The sequence below is a fragment of the Saimiri boliviensis genome, chromosome 15, assembly GCF_048565385.1.
Source record: "Saimiri boliviensis isolate mSaiBol1 chromosome 15, mSaiBol1.pri, whole genome shotgun sequence".
NCBI classification, from domain to species: Eukaryota; Metazoa; Chordata; class Mammalia; order Primates; family Cebidae; genus Saimiri; species Saimiri boliviensis.
The window spans coordinates 39,307,987-39,328,622 of record NC_133463.1 but is presented as its reverse complement, the minus strand read 5'-3'; the positions used below and the strand labels follow the sequence as shown (position 1 = coordinate 39,328,622).

The following is a 20,636-nucleotide window of genomic DNA, read 5'->3' as shown; positions in this document are numbered from 1 at the left end:
AGCATGCTGCTATGATTTGACTGTGTCCCCACCCAAATCTCGTCTTGAATTGTAGCTCCCACAATTCCCATGTATCTGGGAAAGACCTAGGGGGAGATTATTGAATCATGGGAGCAGTTTTCCCCATACTGTTCTCATGGTAGTGAATAAGTCTCACCAGATCTGAGCGTTCTAGACATTTCCCCTTTTACTTGGCCCTAATTCTCTCATGTGTTGCCACGTAAGACATGCCTTTTGCCTGTCATGGTTGTGAAGCCTCACCAGCTATGTAGAACCCATTAAATCTCTTTTTCTTTATAAATTACCCAGTCTTGATTATGTCTTTATCAGAAGTGTGAAAACAATATACATGCTTTCTTTAAAAAAAATACTTAGGAAGTATAAGTGCGGTTTTGTGTAGGCATCACCCAAATAGTGTACATTGTACCCATTAAGTAGTTTCTTTTTCCTCCCCCCACCTTTCTGAGTCTCCAGTGACTATTTCACTCATGTTCACATGAACACATTCTTTAGCTTCCACTTATAAGTAAGAACATGTAGTATTTGACTTTCTGTTTCTCAAAATACCATGCCTTTCTTAAAAAAAAAAAGCAATTGGAACTTTAATTATGCCCCTATAAAAATGAAATATCATATATCAACAAGACTAAAAAGTAATTCTCTCAGTCCCTCAGCAGTTAACCCTAACTATAGAAGATAAAACATTGTAAACAAAAATACACATAGGTTTCATTCATATTGGGATCTAGAGATACATACTGTGGATGATAGTAGCATAAACATTCCTTATGATGTTGAAAGGAAACCTGTAGACAAATTAAATGTGTAACAGTTTATTTGAGCAAAGAATAATTCATGAATCAGGCAGTACTCAAAACTGGAAGAGATTTGGAGAGCTCCAACCAGCTGTGTGACCAGTGAGTTCTTATAGGTCAAACAAGAGAGCAAAGTGTAAAAATTACCTGATTGACCAGTAAGGTATGTGCCTTTTTTGCAAATGGAGTGATAAAACATCTGCCTTATTTGGGTACAATTCAATCAGTTGGCCGCCTGTGACTGGCTGAAGCTTAGCTGTTTGTGATTGGCTAAAATCCAGCTTTTTTTTTACAAAATGTATACTCTTGGGTTAGGTGTCTCTTTGTTTACACACTACACAAAGTTGTGGTTTGTTGATTAGAAACTCAAAGTACTGAGACAGCCTCAGGCTACCAGCCTCCTGCTTGTTTAATTTAACAATGGGAATTTATTATTAAAAGGTAATTATTAACTATTTACAGAGGTAGAACTACTAGGCGGTCAATGACAGAAAGCTGACTTTGCTGTCAAAGTGACTTTCAATAAGCTTCAGATTAGTGTTTTTCAAACTTTTAGTATGTGCACAGATCTCCTGGAGAGCTTATTAAAATGCAGATTCCAATTCAGAGGGTCTTGAATGGGGCCTGAGATTCTGTTTCTAACTAGCTACCAGTTAATGCTAATGCTGCTGGTTTGTGGACAATTTGTGCAGCAAGCTTACTACTTGATGTGTTTCTTTTGCTTTCAGAATGTGAAAAAAAAAAATCACTAAGTTGTAAATTTTCTATTGGGAAAAGTTTCTCCTGGGAAAATTTAGCCCACATTTTCAAGCATTAATTCTTTGATCTAAGGACTTATTTCAATTAGATAAACTACAAAGCTTTGTATGATCTTTGGTCATAATATACTTGTTTTATTAAAGTTAGCAGCCAATGGCATGTTGTACTTAATGTGCACAGCATGGCAGTTGGAATTATTTTGGTATATTTTCATTTATGACCTTTTAATAAAGTCCAACCAGTATCTATTATCTTTAAAAAATTCTGTTTTAATTAGGTACTAAATCAGATAAGAAAAAGAGGTAGCCTGCTAAGTTTAGGAGTTTCCAGGCTTATAACTAATCCAGGTAATGGTAATATTTTCTAAAACCATTTTCTTTTAGTTTGTGTTACATAACTTACAACTTAATAATTTGGAAGGCAGCTATGCTCACCACTATACCAGCAACACACAACTTAAAAATTTGAACAGGGGAGAGCAAAATAATTTTGGCACTGTGCATATTGTATGCTCCATCACCAGCCGCAGGACTCTACTGGTTACTCTCTAATGGGCCAAAGGCAGCCTGGCCTAAGGAAGTCTGTCAGGAATGTTTCTCATGGGCCTAGAAGTCTGTATGCTGAATAAGCCAAATTGCGAGTCACCCCAAAAACCATCAAAGTATGTTTTATGCAAAGAATTGATACATAAGTTCAAATTTTAGATTCTAAAGAGGCTAAGACATCCCTGCTGCTTGAATTAAAGCTGAGAATTTTACTTCTAGCTCTAAAAGCAGTAAACATGTAGCTTTGATCTGCGTTAAAATGATGAAGGGCTTCTCATAATACTCATTTTTCCCCCAAACACATTTTAAGACAATCATTGGTATAGTGTAGGCATAGTCTAGATGGATTACAAATTCTCTCTAAATGTGTGAAAGTAGAAAATGTTCAAAAGTTAAGATGAATATTTGGAGATGAAGCAACTGGAAGCCTAGAGCAAATGGATTCTGATAGACTTAAAAAAAAGTCTGCAAAATTGCATTTTGAACTTGTGATTTCCTTTTGAGTTTTTGGACTCAATTCCTTTCCCTAGCATAGCTGAAATTACCCATATGATACAGCTACATCTAAGTAGTACTTATTTCATGCTAGTTTGGATCTGGCCCCAGGATAGATAATAAATGTTTGAACCATAGGCTATTTGAAAATATGTATTTAACAGAATAAATGAAATTATCCTTGTTATGACTATAAAACCCGTATTTTCTCCAAAATTCCAATATCTGTTGAATGAGATGCTCCTATTGTTTTTTGTCAGCCCCATATTTTTTCTGCTTTATCAATTCTAAAAATGAAAATAAAACTTATACTATCTGAAAAGAAACCTCACAATAATACTGTATTAGTCTGTTCTCACACTGCTAATAAAGACATACCTGAGAACAGGTAATTTTTTTTTTATTGCATTTTAGGTTTTGGGGTACATGTGAAGAACACGCAAGATTGTTGCATAGGTACACACTTGGCAGTGTGATTCGCTGCCTTCCTTCCCCTCACCTGTATCTGTCATTTCTTCCCATGCTATCTCTTCCCACCTCCCACCCCCATCCCTCCCCCATTTCCCCCCAACAGACCCCAGTGTGTAGTGCTCCCCTCCCTGTGTCCATGTGTTCTCATTGTTCAACACCTGCCTATGAGTGAGAACATGTGGTGTTTGATTTTCTGCTCTTGTGTCAGTTTGCTGAGAATGATGGTTTCCAGGTTCATCCATATCCCTGCAAAGGACACGAACTCATCGTTTTTGATGGCTGTGTAATATTCCATGGTGTATATGTACCACATTTTCCCTATCAATTTTTAAAGGAAAGAGTTTTCATTGACTCACAGTTACCACATGGCTGAGGAGGTCTCAGTCATGGCAAGGGACATCTTACATGGCAGCAGGCAAGAGAGAATGATAGCAAAGCAAAAGGGGAAATGCTTTATAAAACCATCAGATCTTGGGAGATTTATTTACTATCACAAGAATAGTATGGGGGAAACCACTCCCATGACTCAATTATCTCCCACAAGATCTCTCCTGTAACACATGGTAATTACAGGAGCTGCAGTTCAAGATGAGATTTGGGCAGGGATACAGCCAAACTGTGTCAAAAACCTTGTCATTTGTTTATTCAGTTAAACAATATATACTGTGTGCTAAGTGCAAGTCAGAGAGGGCTGCTGTGCTCAGAGCTTGGTGCTGCTGACAGGCTTTGAGTAAGACTTGTGAAGTGCGGTGTAGGGGGTGTCAGAGGAAGACTTCAGGGCAGGGGCGGTTGCATTGAGAGTACTTCCATTGAGGGCAAATGGTGTCCTGGAAGATCAGAGAAAGCCTTCTAGAGGAAGGAATGTTTAAGTGGAAGAATAAGAGTTGTCTGAAAGAAGAGAAAGAATATCTGAGACAAAGAGAACCACATCTGATAATTCTTCAAATTGTTGATTATCTAAATGCTGTCAAAGTCATCTTAGCTGATACTCTAATTGCCCAGTTTGGTAGCTGTCACCAGAAACTTGATGAAAAAAATTTTTTCAAAGCCTTTAAATGATCTCCCCCATGGGTGTCAAGATGGGAGTGATGGCTTGAGGTGGGAGAGGAGACAAAAAGGAAGAAAGGAAGAGAAAGAAGAAAGAAAGGTAGAGAAAAAAGGCAAGGCGAGGGAAAAGTGGACCTGCCAGGTCTTAGGAACAATATTTGGATCTTTTGGAAGTTTTATGAAGAAAGGAAGAAGAAAGCTTACATTAATAGAAAGCGACCATTTGCCTCAGCCATGCTTTGGTCTTGTCCTTTGTACCCCAAATGAACCCCTCTACTATGATATAAAAAAGAAAGCCTGGATGGCTTGGGGCATTATTGTAGCCAAGTGATGACAATTTGTTCAAATTGTCTACATGTGTAAGATTGGCTTGTAATAAAGTAAAAAGTTACAAGGAAGTTTCAAGTCTGAGTTAAAAAAAATCCATTTATGATGATAACTGCCACTGAGTAACGGTAGATTGTGCTAAAAGGAAGGTCCTTTTGTTTTATGTTTCCTTCCTGATTGCTTTGTTTGAAGCATCTGGATATAGGTGCTGAGAAGGAGTAAATTGCTCTGCCTGGTAGAGATATTCTAATTTAGAGTCATGGAGCAACAAGGAGTGAAGAAATTCAGAGGAAAAGGGGGTCGGAAAGAAGCAAGAGGAGCCAGGAAATGAGTGGAGGAAGATATAAAGAAGGAGAAACTACAATGCTGGGGATGGGGGCGAGGACATTTAAGAAAAGAAAACTATTAATGGATTTCAAGTAGGTTGTCGTGTGTGATACTGTTAACTGAAGGAGGACCTTGAGAGTGACTTGTCCGGGTGTTTGGCGTTTTGAACCAAGAGTAGGACAAAACACGCAAAGTAACAAAGGAACAAAACAGAGGACAAAGCAGCGAAAGCAGGGATTTCACAAAGCAAGAAAGCACTCCACAGGGTGGGAGTGGGCCCCAGCCAGGGCTCAAGGGCCCGGTTACAAAGTTTTCTGAGTTTTAAGTACTGCTTTTGAAGTCCTTATCTCGATGAAGGGCTTGGTCTGTGGCTAAAGGCTAAGGTGAAGCGGAGCGCTTTGCAGATGAAGGGGTGGTCCCTGCTTGGCCCACAGCCTTTCCATGGCACCTGCCTTTTCCATCTGAGACATGGTGGAAGCGGGAGGGTGGCGGGGAGAGTAGTATTTTATCCTTCGCTACTCTGGCATGGGAAGGATTTTTTTTTTCCCTTTTGGTTTAGCTTTTGAAAGTTGGTGTTAATTGATCTCAGGGTCCCTGGCCCCAGACCCAGGTGTTTTCCTTTTGACCCAGCTTTGGGAAGTCAGCACAAATTGGACTCAGATTCCCTGCGCCCAGTCTTTGGTGCTTTCTCTTTTAAGAAGTCAGCACAAATTGACCTTAGGTGTCCTGCCTCCAGACTCAGGTGTTTTCCTTTTGACCCAGCTTTGAGAAGTCAGCACAAATTGGACTCAGATTCCCTGCCCCGCCGCCATTGGTGCTTTCTCTTTTAAGAAGTCAGCACAAACCGGCCTTAGGTGCCCTGCCTCCATACCCTGTTCTCCTGCCTCAACGCAACGTCTCTTTAGGATGTCCTCGGTATTTGGAAAATTCTACTACACTTTTAAATGTTCTGCCTGACTGCTTTAGTTTGGTTTCGTTGAGAAAATATTAGAAAAAGTTGGATCCATTTCTGGGTAAACAAGCCATAGAATAAAGAGAACATTTAAAGAAGAAGCATAGAAGGAGAGATGACTTCAGAACACAATCTCCTGGGAACTGCTGAAATCTTAGGGAGAGCTTTACACTTTCATGGATTTCCATGGGACTGTATCAAGACCCAGAGGGTCCAACGGATCCCAGCTGGCATGACCATATTCAATGAAGGGAGAAAAGCCCGTCTTTGATTTGAAAAAAGTAAGTTCCATTCAATTCAATTCAAAAGGGTATAGTTGAAAGTTTGGGGCACCTTTCAGGTTGTGTACTATTGGTGGTAGGAAATGTACCTCCCTATGTCCTTAAATTTAGCACTTCTGCTAAAATCTACTTGAGAAGGTGACAAATGAAAGGAAAAAGAAATTCTGAAAATTCACAGGCCACATTTTAAGTTCTGCTTGAGCGAGTGTATAGCTGACTGGCTGGAATGGCGTTTTCTCAGTATTTCTCAATTAGTAATAATTGTAGGTAGAGAGCATTTGAGCTGAGGCAGGTTGTCTACAGAATGTGGAAATGGGTTTGAAAAAGGAGCTAGATGAGAGCCATGGAGATGAGGGTGTACAAACTCCACACATAATTTACGAATGCTAAACAAAATGAAAGATCTGTTAAAATTAGATAATGGAGATTTGTAATTATCCAGGTGTGTGACTAATTCAGCAATGTTCTGTGGGTGGAAAAAGTAGAGTGGTTAAAGTAGAAAAATGGAAATGATTCATACCTGGGAGCTGAGACAGTGAAGACAATGAACATTTTTTTTTTTTGGCCTGACTTAGGAGCTCAACAAAGTTGTTTGAATTACAAATAGAAGAAATTTCAGCTATGAGTGAAGATGGAACATGATATTGATGATTATTTTATAAATGCATATTAATATATTGCTATATATTAGAGGTTCTCTTAAGATATCCCAACTTTTTAATTTGCTGCTTTAATTTGAATTTGTACTTAGGGAGTAAATCTGTATCATAATCTCTGAACCGAACAAGTTGACTTTCTTGCATGTTTGTATAGCTTGTCATATATTCTGGAAAATGTATTGCCACTTTAGCCTAAAGAAAACACGTATGTCCAACTGCTGATTTTTGGCTGCACATTTTTCTGTTGCATTTTTGGAATGAAACGAGAAGACCTTGAGTTTGGCACAGACATTAATTTAGTAGAAACGAGGGAAATATTGCTTACCTCTGTCTAACCTTAAAATATTCTTTCTTATAAGAGATGACAGGATTCCAATATTGACTGTCAAGAGTTTATAATGGAACTTGCTTTGGACTCCTCAATTTTGACTTTGGATATATTTGGCAATGGGTAGGACAAAGTTAGCGCTCGTGGTTAGTACAAGACAAAGCCTGCAATTTGCTAATTTATATCCTAGAGGTGAGAATTTGCCCAAAGTTATTTCCCTCCTTTGGTACTAGTGATAATTAAGCTAAGCTTAACAGATGGAGTTAACTTAGTGTACTTAGTGTGACTGAATTTAATTTGTATTTTTATGAGTCAGGCTGACTTCAGTTTTTATTTTAAAAAATGATGGGCGAATCTTACAGCAAACATCTTAGGAGTCTGTATATGTGGCTGTGGCTCTAATTACTACCTAGTTAAATTTATATTACTTTTTGGGTTTACCAAAAAGTGTGTGTGTGTGTGTGTGTGTGTGTGTGTGTGTGTCTGTGTGAGAGAGAGAGAGAGAGAGAAAGAGAGGGAGAGGGAGAGAGAGAGAGAGAGAGAGAGAGGGAGAGGGAGAGAAAGAGGGAGAGGGAGAGAAAGAAAGAGGGAGAGGGAGAGAAAGAAAGAGGGAGAGGGAGAGAAAGAAAGAGGGAGAGGGAGAGAAAGAGGGGGAGAGGGAGAGAAAGAAGAGAGGGAGAGAAAGAAGAGAGGGAGAGAAAGAAGAGAGGGAGAGAAAGAAGAGAGGGAGAGAAAGAAGAGAGGGAGAGAAAGAGATGGAGAGAAAGAGAGATGTGGGATGAGGGGGCAAAGCAGTAAAGAAATATTTTGGGAACTGATAAAGAAAAAAGTTTGTAAGAGCTATAATACAAGAATTATGCACTTTGGGAGGCCACAGTGGGTGGATCATTTGAGGTCATGAGTTCGTGACCAGCCTGGCCAACATGGTAAAACCCTGACTCTACTGAAAAAAATACAAATAAAAAATTAGCTTGGTTTGGTGGCCGGCACCTGTAATCCCAGCTACTTGGGAGGCTGAAGCAGGAGAATCGCTTGAACTCAGGAGACAGAGGTTGCAGTGAGCCGAGATTGTCCCACTACACCACTTCAGCCTAGGCGGTAGCTCGAGACTCCTTCTAAGGAAAAAAAAAGAAAAAAAAGAAAAAAAGAAATATATAGAGGACAATGTATTGTGATGGCTCTGGACTAATCAGATCTGAGTTTAGATTTGAACTTTGCAAACGGAATTGTTGCTTTAAGGAAATTACTTCTAACTTTGAATTTTAGTTTCTTTATCTAAAAGGCAATGATAATAATGCTTACTTTACAATAATGCTGGAGAATTGAATGATATAATGTATGCTAAATTTTGTTCTATTTTGCTTAGTGATATTGTTCATTCTTATCACCTGAATTTACTGAGCCATTTTTTTTTTTTTTGGTATAGAATACAGTCAATTTAAAAACTGCTATCTATGAAAACTATGTTTTGCTCTATGACTGGCTTTTTTACCAGTATATGATTTTGTTAATATCATACACTGGCTATTTGGAAAACATTGGTCCACTGATTTACCAGGCCTTTCAAATGGCGACATTTCTCTTTATGCAATGTTTAAAAGTCATGTTTGTTAATATCATCACTGATCGCATCAGAGAAGACTTTAAATGTCAGAAAGCTGTCCAAACTTGGAAGGGTGGATACAACTTTTCCAAAATTAAAATTTTTACTTGAAAGTTTGAATTTTATCATTGGCAACAAATGGTTGTACTCTTTTTGAAGTGACAGTTTCATTTTATTTTACTTATTTTGGAGAAAATACTTTCCAAACATCCAAGTCATATCGGCATTCAAGTCAGTTACACAGTGTCAGCTGTTGTTTCAGGCAAATATGGAGCATAAAAGAAGTGGGTAGTTCAGCTTGCAATTCAGATAATAACAGAAGTACTTTTGAGAAAAAGTACTTGAGAAAAAGTACTTGAGAAAAATACTTTCAAAATGCTGTAAAAAGGATTTATATATTTCTCACCCTTTCACACAGAATAGCATAAACAGTTGTACTCAAGGACTCATGGATCAAAGGATTGAGATTTAATAAAATTAATAATTTTTATTAGCTTTTAAAAATTGCAAGTGTGTAGTAATGAGCAAGTTAGTGCTAGCATAGTTTGGTGCTTGTATTTTCATTCATCCTTAGGTGAAACAGTTTTATCCATCTTTTTCATAATCAAATTTCAGCATGTAGAAAAGAGGCAACATCTTAATAGTATTATGAAGCTTTTAAAATAATACTTTTTTCTTTACTAGTTAGTGAGGAATTAGCAATTTTCCATAGTCAATATTGGTGAACAAATGTATGAAAAGATGATCAATCTTTTGCAGTAATTAGATTAAAATATAAACACTACATCATTGGTGGTAGTGAGCATGTAGAGCAACTGAAATTACACCTGTTGAAAGTGTAAATTGTTACAGCTACTTTAGAAAACAATTTGACATAATTAATATAATTGAAGATGCATGTATATTATGACAACACGTTTACTCTTGGGCATGTCCTGAAGAACTCTTCCTTCTAAAAGACTGGTCATAGTAGCCAAGTTTGTATATAAAACAACAAAAAACCAAACAAACTTAACAAAAATCCAGTTTCCAACAGACTAGAAAAATGAAAAAACAAAACACAAAAACTCCCCTGAAAGCCTTTATGGTACATACATATAATGAAATCTCATAAAGCAGTAAAACAAATGAACTAGTCATTAAATCTCATCTACCCAATGTTGAAGAATACAAGAAAAGCAAGTTGCAGAATCCATAAGAATCACTTCATTTCTACAAAGTTTAAAATATAAAAAATGAAAATGATCTTTTTAAATGAATACATATATCTTTGACAAATCTATAATGAAAACCAAGAGAATGTTAGAAAGAAAATTCAGGATAGTGATTACTTATCTTGGAATGAGGGACAGGTCTCCAAAGAGAAATAGTTGTACAGTAACTGGTAAGGTTCTATTTTTAAAAATCTGGGTGGATACATTAGGATTCATTTTTGTGACTCTTTAACTTGCAATATGTTATGAATATTCTTTTTTATTTGTTTAATAACCAATACCTAAAACCTTTAAATGTCAACATTGGAGACAGGAAAAAATTATGTTTTTAATTACTAGTTCTATAGTGTAAAAATCAAATTGTGCACATAATTTTGTGTATATTTATTTGGAATAAAAATGAATTCACAAATAATTGGATGTGTTGATGCCAAAAATGTATGAAATAGGGTTTATATATCATACGGTGGCTACTTGACAGGATAAAAACATTTTCGAACAAAAATTTAGTATCTATAGAAGTTGATTTTGCAGGAGGATACCTGATATCTTCTCCCTGGAATATTCTTTGTTTAGCTCCTTTTCATATTTTTATGTTTCAGCTTAAATCCTTCTATCCCTGAGAGATAATATCTTTTCCTGGCAAGCAAAGTAGGTCCCCCATTTTTATATTATCATGGCAACTATGATTATTTTTCACAACACATATAAAGTTTTATGTTATTTTTAACAGCTTTCAGTTACATATTTATGGAACTGATTCTATCAGTGCTTTCTTGCCTTCATATGTAAGGAACATAAAGATAAAAGCATGGCTGGTTTTTATATATTGAACTTTTTTCCCAATTTTATTGTCAGTTATAATATCTGTGGATTCTTTTGGATATTCCATGTATAAGATCATGTCATCTGCCGAAAATTATTTGTCCTTTCCAATTTTTATATTTTGTAGTTATTTTAATTTTAATGCTTAGGACCTTCACTAGAATGTTGAATCGATTAGAGCAATATCCATAATGTTTCTGATTCCAGAGGCAAACTTTTCAAAATTTCACCTTTAGTATATTTGCTGTATTTTGTGAAAATAATTTTATCTTATTAAAAAGTTTTATTTCTATTTCTAGTTTGCTCATACTTTGTATTACAAGTAGATATTGAATCATATGTGGTATTTTTTATGTAACCGTTATTTTTTATTCTGTATTTTGTTAATGGGTTAAAGAATACTCTCGGAATAGTATTTCTGATATACTCTCAAATAGCCAGGCTTTGTTATCTGTAAAATTATCCCTAGATTTTGTGTGTTAATATTTTGTTTAGAAATTTTGCATCTATATTGAGTGATACTAGCTTGTAATCTTCCTTTCTTGTGATTTCCTTGTCTGCTATTGATATCAAGGGTAGGCTGGCCTCATAAAACTTGCTGGAAACTACATTTCTATTTTCTGAAAGCATTTAGGTTTATTTATTTATTAAGAGTTTGTTAGAATTCACAAGTAGGACCATTTTTGCCAGGAGTGTTCTTTGTAGGAAGGTTCATAGTTGTATTCTTTTAATTAACAATTAAAATTTAATATTTCTACTTGTGTCAGTTTGGCAATTTGTACTTTTATAAGTTTTTTAAATTTTATCTAAATTTTCAAATTTATTGGCATGAAGTTTTTATAATATAACCTTTCTGTCTTGTTCTATCTCAGGATCTGTGAAAAAGTCTCCTTTTCCATTTCTGACATGATTTATTTGCGCCTTTTCTGTTTTTGTTCTCAAGAAATTTTCTGCCAAGTTTATAAGACATAATATTTGCAAGCTTATTAGATTTCTAAGTAATTTTTGAGTTTATTACTATAACAATTTTTCTCCTTTATAGTTCTTTATACTTATTTTGAGGTATTGTTCTTTTTTCTCATTTTCTGAGATCAAACCTTAGCTCATGAATTATTAGCTTTTCTTTTTGTTTTTTTGAGATGGAGTTTCACTCTTGTTGCCCAGGCTTAAGTGCAATGGCATGATCTCAGCGTACTGCAACCTCTGCCTCCCAGGTTCAAGCAATTCTCCTGCCTCAGCTTTCCTAGTAGCTGTGATTACAGGCATGCACCACCATGCCCAGCTAATTTTGTATTTTTAGTAGAGATGGGGTTTCTCCATATTGGTCGGCTCGTCTCAAACTCCCAGCCTCAGGTGTTCTGTCTGCCTCAGCCTCCCAAAGTGCTGGGATTGTAGATGTGAGCTACCACACCTGGCCTATCAGGTTTTCTTTCTTTTTTAGAAGTGGTTCATGCCTAACCTTCCCAACAATCCCCCAAAGTCTTAAAACATTTCAGCATTAACTCAAAAGTCCACAGTCCAAAGTCTTAGCTGAGGCAAGCTAAGTCCTTTCTGCCTATGAGTCTCTGAAATCTAGGCAGAGGTTCGCAAACCTCAGTTCTTAACTTCTCTGCACCTGCAGGCTCAGCTCCATGTATAAACTTGTACTCTCTGAAGCAATGGCCTGAAGTCTACATTGGACCCTTTTAGCCACGGCTGGGACACAGGACATCAAGTCCCAAGACTGCACAAAGCAGCAAGGCTCTGGGCTGGACCCATGAAACCATTTTTTTCTTCCTAGGCCTCCTAGCTTGTGATGGGAGGAGCTGCCATGAAGATCTCTGACATGGCCTGGAGACATTTTTCCCATTGTTTTGGCAATTAACGTTTGGCTCTTTGTTACTTAAACAAATGTCTGCAGCTGGCTTGAATTTCTCCTTGGAAAATAGGTTTTTCTTTTCTACTGTATTAACAGGCTGTAAATTTTCTGAACTTTTTAATGCTCTGTTTCTTTTAAACATAAGTTCCAATTCTAAACCGTATCTTTGTGAATACATAAAGATGAATGCATTTAACAGTACCCAAGTCACATCTTGAACATTTTGCAGCTTAGAAATTTCTTCTGCTACATACTCTGAATCATCTCCCTCACGTTCAAAGTTTCACAGATCTCTAGGGCAGGGGCAAAATGCTGCCAGTCTGCTAAAATATAGCAAGTCACCTTTATTTAAATTTCCAACAAATTCTTCATCTTCATCTGAGATCAACTAATCCTGGACTGTTTTGCCGATATCACTGTCAGCATTTTGGTCAAAGCCATTTGACAAGTCTCTAGGAAGTTACAGAATTTCTCACATCTTCCTGTCTTCTTCAGAGGCTTCCAAACTGTTGCAATCCCTGCCCTTTACCCAGTTCCAAAGTCACTTCCACACTTTATTGGTATCAATTTACTTTTATAATCTGTTCTCACACTGCTAATAAAGACATACCTGAGACTTGGTAATTTATAAAGGAAAGAGGTTGAACAGATTCACAGTTCCACATGGCTGGGGAGGCCTTACAATCATGTCAGAAAGCAAATTTAGAGTGAAGTCATGTCTTACATGGGAGTGGGCAAATAGCTTGTGTAGGGGAACTCTCCTTTATAAAACCCTCAGATCTTGTGAGACTTACTACCACAAGAACAGCCCGGGAAAGGTCTGCCCCCATGATTCTATTATCTCCCACTAGGTCCCTCCCATGACACATGGGAATTATGGGATCTACAATTGAAGATGAGATTCAGGTGGGGATGCAGCTAAACCATATCACATGGTTAATGTTGATGAGATGTAGTGCACATAATGGTTAGCAGAGTAGTAAGCACATTTAAGACCTCAACATGAGTTGTATGTTAATATGATAATTTACCATTGCTGTTATGATTCCACATCTTATATTTAATTTTTAGTCTTCCTATGTATATAAAGGTCTGTTATGAAGATGTAATCCAGATTCATTTCTGCAACTCTGCCTTACTATTTTTTTCTTAAAGATATATAGCACTTATTAGATTTCTTGCCCATAAGTTTTCATGACCTTTTAATAGGAATCCTTGATGTTAGAAATATGAGTGGGAAATGATCATTTCATGTATTCATCTCTTAGGGACTGAGGTGTATAATATAGCATAGCACAAGAATAAGATATGGTGGCTGTCTTCCAAGAAGTTTATAAATACCACTGGGAAATCAAAGTTAAAAAAGTATCTTTATCTTTGATGCTAAAAATCACTGAAAAACAAGTGTGTGAGTATAAAAGATGTTAGCCACTGACTTGAAATATTTCCCTAAATGGCATAGTCTAATATATTATGAAAGATGTTTCAATTGCTCGGGATACTTATAATGCATATAATCAAATTCTATATATTGAAAATATTTCATATATTCTAAGTTCTACATTTAACAGGATGACATGTATAACTATGATGATTGAAAACATTCTAATGCATTTTAAAAGAATATGTTATTAAAATGCCAAATTATCTCAGAATGGTGAATTTATAGTCCTGGCAATAAAGTAAAAGTCCCTGTAAATAACTTTTATGCAGTATACCACAGTATAAAATACTACATTTTCTTGTTCAGAGAGCTCAATGAAGGCAAAGAAGAAAGTCAGCACCAACAACCTGATGATTCTCATGATATAGCTGTCCATGTTCACAAAGCACACGATGGCCATACTTTATATAGACCAAAAAGATCCACAGAGGACTTTGAGGAATTCCTAGCTATCTTAAAGAAACTGTAAGTACTTAAAATATATTTCTTCTTTTAGTTGAGTAATTCTTTTGAATGGCTTTATTTTTTAAAGTTTATTGTTTGTGGATAAGTGTACTTCAGTTATGATATTGTTTGTGGATAAGTGTACTTTAATTATTGTTTAGCACTCATGGTTGATTCAGGAGAGATAGACATACTGGAGACTGTTTCTACATAAACACAATCTTCATAAATTTAATCTTCATGGCATATCATGGATATAATGCTGAACTTGTGGCCCATTATTTTAAATTTAAGTTGAAAGCAAAACATGTACTATTTACTGATATTTCAAAATTATGTTTAAGATTTCCTTAGCTTATGGTTATCTGAGGGCTCCTCACAGAATCTAACTTGTCCTCCTCATCCAGGAGTCTTTAAAAATCACTTGCCACACATTCCTTTTAATTTCCTAGAGTACTTTGTGCTCTAATAGGGACACAACTGCCTGGAGAAGGAGGGGTATGGAGAAGATTAAATCTGAGTGGAGGCTGATTACCAAAGATGGTATTGGCTTTGTGAATAAAATCAAAGTTAAATGAGGACCATAAAATTTATAGAAGGAAATCTTAACCACCTGTCATAGGGGAGTAAAATTCAACTTGTAAGCTGAAAAAATAGGAAATTCAACTAGAATATGTGATAATGGAATTGAGATTGATAACAGGAACAAAACTGAAAGTGTCAAGGCTAGAATTGTTTTCAGACAAAAATTCGATGTTGCAGAATGAGTAATTAAAAATTGGACATTTATGTTCTGAAGAATGAACATTTTCTTTGTTTAGATACACAAATTCCATTGTGGTATAACTGCCTGCAGTGTACAGTACAGTAACATGCTGTACAGGTTTGTAGCCTACGAGCAACAGTCTAGACTAGCTGGCCTCGGCGTGTAGTAGACTACACTATCTAGGTTTAAATATACTCTCTGACAGGCGTCCCCAAACTTTTTACACAGGGGGCCAATTCACTGTCCCTCAGACCGCCATATACTGTGCTCCTCTCACTGACCACCAGTGAAAGAGGTGCCCCTTCCTGAAGTGCAGTAGGGGGCCAGATAAATGGCCTCAGGGGGCCGCAGTTTGGGGACGCCAGCTCTATGATGTTTACAGAATGACAAAATCGCATGCTAACAAATTTCTCAGAAAGGATCTCCATTGTTAAGTGACACAAGACTGATTGCAAATTTGAGGAAATATGATGAGAGCTTCCAGGAAAGTTGAGAATGGTTAGATTTTTGATACTCTTAACTTATAATAACAAAAATGAAACAGCAAATAGTAGTCACCTTTTAGTAAAGTGGGTACAAGGGTATTGTAGAAGAAAATCTTAACCACCTGTCATAGAAGAGTAAAATTGAACTTGTAAGCTGAAAACATAGAAAATTCTACTAGAATATCTCAGTAAATTTGTTAAAAATATACTTTAACTGATAGAAAATCACTAGAACACTGAAAGTGATTGAAGCTATACTATGCTACAATCACTTTGATTCCATCAAACTAATGTTGATTAATATTGCATTAGATTTAAAATTTTTAGTTCCCAGAAACCTGTGAATCACTTCTCTGCTGATTTCAGATTGTACTGGGCTATAAGATTTTTAATGACAATAGTATTTCCTGCCCTTTTGACTATAATATGACAGCAGTTTCCAGATAACAAAGTTTCTGATCCAAGATGAAAGAGGTCAGTAACAGGGGCTTGCAAGCTGTGATGTCAAAATACTTGGAGGTAAATCTAGGTTAATAATGGGTAAAAGCTTAGTACCTTCTCAACAGTGGACTAATGTGAAATGCAGGAGCCACGGTAGAAGGCTATCCAAGCACAGAGAAGAATAGACAAGTTACTTCATGTTTTGTAGACCTCTATGGATGCTCTTTAATGGCCTGTTACCCAATACCTGGAACAATAGATGTTGGGTTAGTGTCGGTTTCCATGACTCACTTCCTCACTCATGTGTGAGAAAATGGATGAGTAGAGAAAATCCTGAAGTACTATGTGCCCCCACTTTCACTGGCTCAGAACTGGGCAGCCAGGACTTCCACATGGCAAAACCCACTGCTGTCAATGGGTGGGCTGTGACAGCCACCAAATTACAGTAGGAGAGTAAGTGAGAAGGAAACTCACTTTTATGAGACATTTAATACTAACACAAAGCCTTAAACTCTCTCTATAAAATTTCTGATTTAATCCTCACATCAATGCTTTGAGATAGCTATGATAAGCTATTAATAGTAAGTAAAAAAGCAATGTATGCACTGAATCCACAATCTATGTTTGTTCTATTGTATATGACTTTTATCTTCTCCTTGAGACACTAATGTATTAGCTTTATTGTTTTGTAATTAATTAACGTAAACTTAATGGGTGACAATAATATACGTTCATTATCTCTCAGGGTGAGGTTTAGCTGGTTCTCTGTCAGTGTCTCACAAATCTTCATCAGAGTGTCCACTGGGCTGTGACCATTTCTGGAGCATGGGATCCTTTTCCAAGCTCAAGTGGTTGTTGGCAGGATTCAGTAACTTGTGGTTGTAGGACTGACACCCCCACTTTCATGATGGCTTTTGCAACACAAAAGCTTAAATTTTCTTTTCTCTCTCTCTCTCTCTCTCTCTCTCTCTTTCTTTCTCTCTCTTTCCTTCCCATTTTTCTTTTCTTCCGAGTTTTGCTGTTGTTGCCCAGGCTGGCGTGCAATGGCATAATCTTGGCTCACCACAACCTCTACCTCCGGGGCTCAAGCAGTTCTCCTGCCTCAGCCTCTAAAATTACAAGCTTGCACCACCACACCTGGCTAATTTTGTATTTTTAGTAGAGGCAGATTTCTCCAGGGTGGTCAGGCTGGTCTCAAACTCCTGACCTCAGGTGATCTGCCTGCTTCAGTCTTCCAAAGTGCTGGGATTACAGGTGTGAGCCACCTCACCTGGCCTCAAATGCTTAAATTTTCAAAGCTAGCAAGGGAGAGTCTCTGTTTCTTTCTCTCTTATTCTGCCTAGGTGAAGTGTGATATAACCTAATTGAGGGCCTATATATCCCATTGCTTTTGCAATATTCCCAAATCACAGATTCTGCCCCTCTCCCAACATTTAAGGAAAGGAGATTGGGTGTTCCCTTAGTCACATTCAGTAAGATTATCAGTTTGTTTGTGACTCTGTTAATCATGTTTGAAATGGGTTGTATGCTTTAGACACAACATGAAAGTAGCTCAATTAAAGTCCATTTATTGATGGATAAGTTGTCAGGTCTGTAGCCCTTTGTTGTTATCTCTGACTAATTCAACCATGATAGGATTGATGGGCTGCTTAAGTGATGTTATGTAAAGAAATTTTGAAAATTTTACCTACTATACTTTAAAACTTTTCACTTTGTCATCTTGATTAAAATTAAAAACATTTTTTTGAGTCACAGTAACTTTTTAAAGAAATTTAAATATGTCTGATAAGACTAAGGTACTATTAGTTATTGATAACTTGTTTAGTATAGCTTAATCACATTAATTACATCTTAATTTCCACTTCATGTCAGCAGCTCTGAGTTAAATACTGATCGATGGGAAAAATAATAAATAATTCTTAAACATTAAAATCATTGGGATGGTATTAAAGTCATAGTGGTGGTAACACCGTAAAGGAGAGATTTGAGCAACCAGAGGATTGCTGAACAAAGAGTGGGAGGGAGAGCGGAGACAGAGTGAGAAAAAGAGAGTTGGGAGCCTCCTTTTTTAATTTTGTATTTTAAGTCATATCAGATTGAATATAAACTTAAGTGTAATATAAGGATTTTTGGATCATAAGCAACAGAAACTGACTCTGTTCTGTTTCTGACAGTCATGACAATCATAACAAAAATGGAAGGGGGAATTTATGGAAGAATATCAGGTAGCTCTCAGAATAGCAACAACTAGGTGCTAGAGATGATACAAACTCTAAGGCAACTTGAAGTCTCTTCAAGGTACAACACTGGAATCAATCGGCTATAACTACTTGCGTTTGGGAGTTACTAGGTTCACAGCTTAATTTCAGCCATAGGGGGTCAGATTATTGTCATTTATTTTTGTACCCACCCTTGAGTAAATGCTGAGGGAGAAGAAGACTTTGACGGGAAGTTTTACTGAGTTTACATGCAATTGGCAAAGGGGCAGCATTTCAAAAGAGAAAGTATTTTAGAAGAAGGGGGAAATGATAATAAGTAAACAACATTAAAATCTAGGAGCTGAGACATTCTTAGAATTTTAGTTTCTAAACAATTTTAACTGATTTTATTTTTCATTCATTAATTAATGAATCCAACATAGACTTTCAGACCCCTCTGTTTCTGGCAGTATTCCTTGTATTGGGACTCTGGGAACACACAAAATCTTTGCCCTCATGGAGCTTAGATTCTAATGTAAGACAGAGATACTAAACACATACCTATTCTGTCAGTTAGTGGTAAGTGTTAGGAAGAAAAGCTAATGCAGAGTAAGAGGGTAGAGCATGATGGAAATGATCAGATAACTCAGATTTTATGAAACTAGAGAGCGAGAAGAGAGAAAGAGACAATTACATATCTTGGAGAAGAGCATTCTAGGGAAAGAAAACACAAGTGAATTGCAGCATGGTCTGCAAATAGAATAACAAATCACAAATAACAAAAACCATAATAATTGGCAAGAAGGCCATTGTTGTGAAAGTGCATGAGTCAGATGGGAGAGCTGGTGGAAACAGAGTTTCAGAGGTATCCAGGGACCAGATTATCATTTAAAGTCTCATGAGCCATAAGGGGATGTTCACCTTGGTGTGAGAGGCACATTGTAATTTACATGGCAAAGAGTCACGTGTTGATGGTTGACTATGGATGCCAGAAGGAGATTCAGGATGACCTGTTAGTGAGCTATGAAAATGTTCTAGGTGAGAGATGACAATGGCCCATATTCTGTGTTAGGGATTTAGATTTGACATGCAGAATTTGACTTTCTCTCCAAGACATGAGCAGGGTTGAATATGTAGTCCTTGAAGCAAATCAGATTTTTTGCTCAGTTTTACCACTAACATAATGGAGAATGCTGGGCAAATCATCAGATGCTCTCACAGGCTGGTATTTTATTGCAGTGCCTATAACAACACTAGCTTTTAAAATGTAATTATAAAATACTTTGGTAAAAAATAATTGGTTTCCTTATAAATGACTAATTTCTGGGGCAAAAAAGTGATGTTTTTGTGTATTTGTGGGAATTATGGAAAGTGTAGGAGAGGAGAGGAACTTATAAATGAGCTGTAAAATGCAGATTAAAGTCCTCTGAGAAAACTCAGCCCGAATGTTTTTTCTTATACTTTCTCCAATTAATGATGTTTCCTTTGAGAGAATGAGGCATCTGAAGATCATTATGTTTCAGTAGAGCAGTGATGCAAAGCCACTTTTCAGGAGTGACTCAGAGGAATTGTTCCCTGGAAGAACATCAGGATTTTTGCTTTTTAGATTCAGGTTGTTTAAAATCCAGATGCAATATGGTTCTTATTCTGTCATCCTCTGATGAAATGGCATATAGGATGAGGAATTGCAGTCTCAAATTATATTTAAGGGCTGCATGCTGATCAAAGAAAGCCACTTTGTGGGGCTATTAATTTGTGAAAAATACAAGTATTTTGGAGGAAAACTGCATTTCAGTGGAGTGGGGAGGGGGTCACATCTAAAAAAGAAAGTTTCTATTTGAAGTTAAATGAGAACATAGGTAATACAGAATGGTGCGAATACTGAAAGCAATTTAGATTTCTGACACAAACGGTGATCATTTATGACAGAAGAATGGGAAATAAAGGAAGAGAATGATTTGTGTTAAAATGAGTTAGCAAAGGACAGGAATTAGAAACTCATTGACAGTAGATTGGTATTCTAAAAGCATGTCACATCAAATCTTGTTCTGTCTGTGGCAGCTAGATTCAGTTACATTTGGGATGCACATGTAAAATGCCTGGCCCGTAGAGTCAGAAAGAAATGTGTTCTCAACTGGACTCCTTGAATGATTAGTTGTATGATCTTTGGAAAATTTCTACCTCCTAAAACTTAATTCACCAATCTACAAAATGGCACAATTATTAATCTCATAGATTCATCATTTTTCTGAAGCCTAAGCAAAGTTATAATGTAAAGCCCCAAACATATTACTTCGTCTATTTTAGGCCCGATCTGGATGTCAATCTCTCCTCTCCCAAAGAATGTTCCAT

The 20,636-nt window shown here is 36.7% G+C and overlaps 1 protein-coding gene across 1 annotated transcript in view; it reads left to right on the top strand.

Annotated features, from left to right (window-relative positions):
• CNBD1 (cyclic nucleotide binding domain containing 1) overlaps positions 1–20,636 on the top strand; it is a 472,954-nt gene that overhangs the window by 44,464 nt on the left and 407,854 nt on the right. Inside the window, 1 exon segment of the mRNA XM_074386907.1 lies at positions 14,257–14,415. Coding sequence (XP_074243008.1) covers positions 14,257–14,415 — 159 coding nt within the window.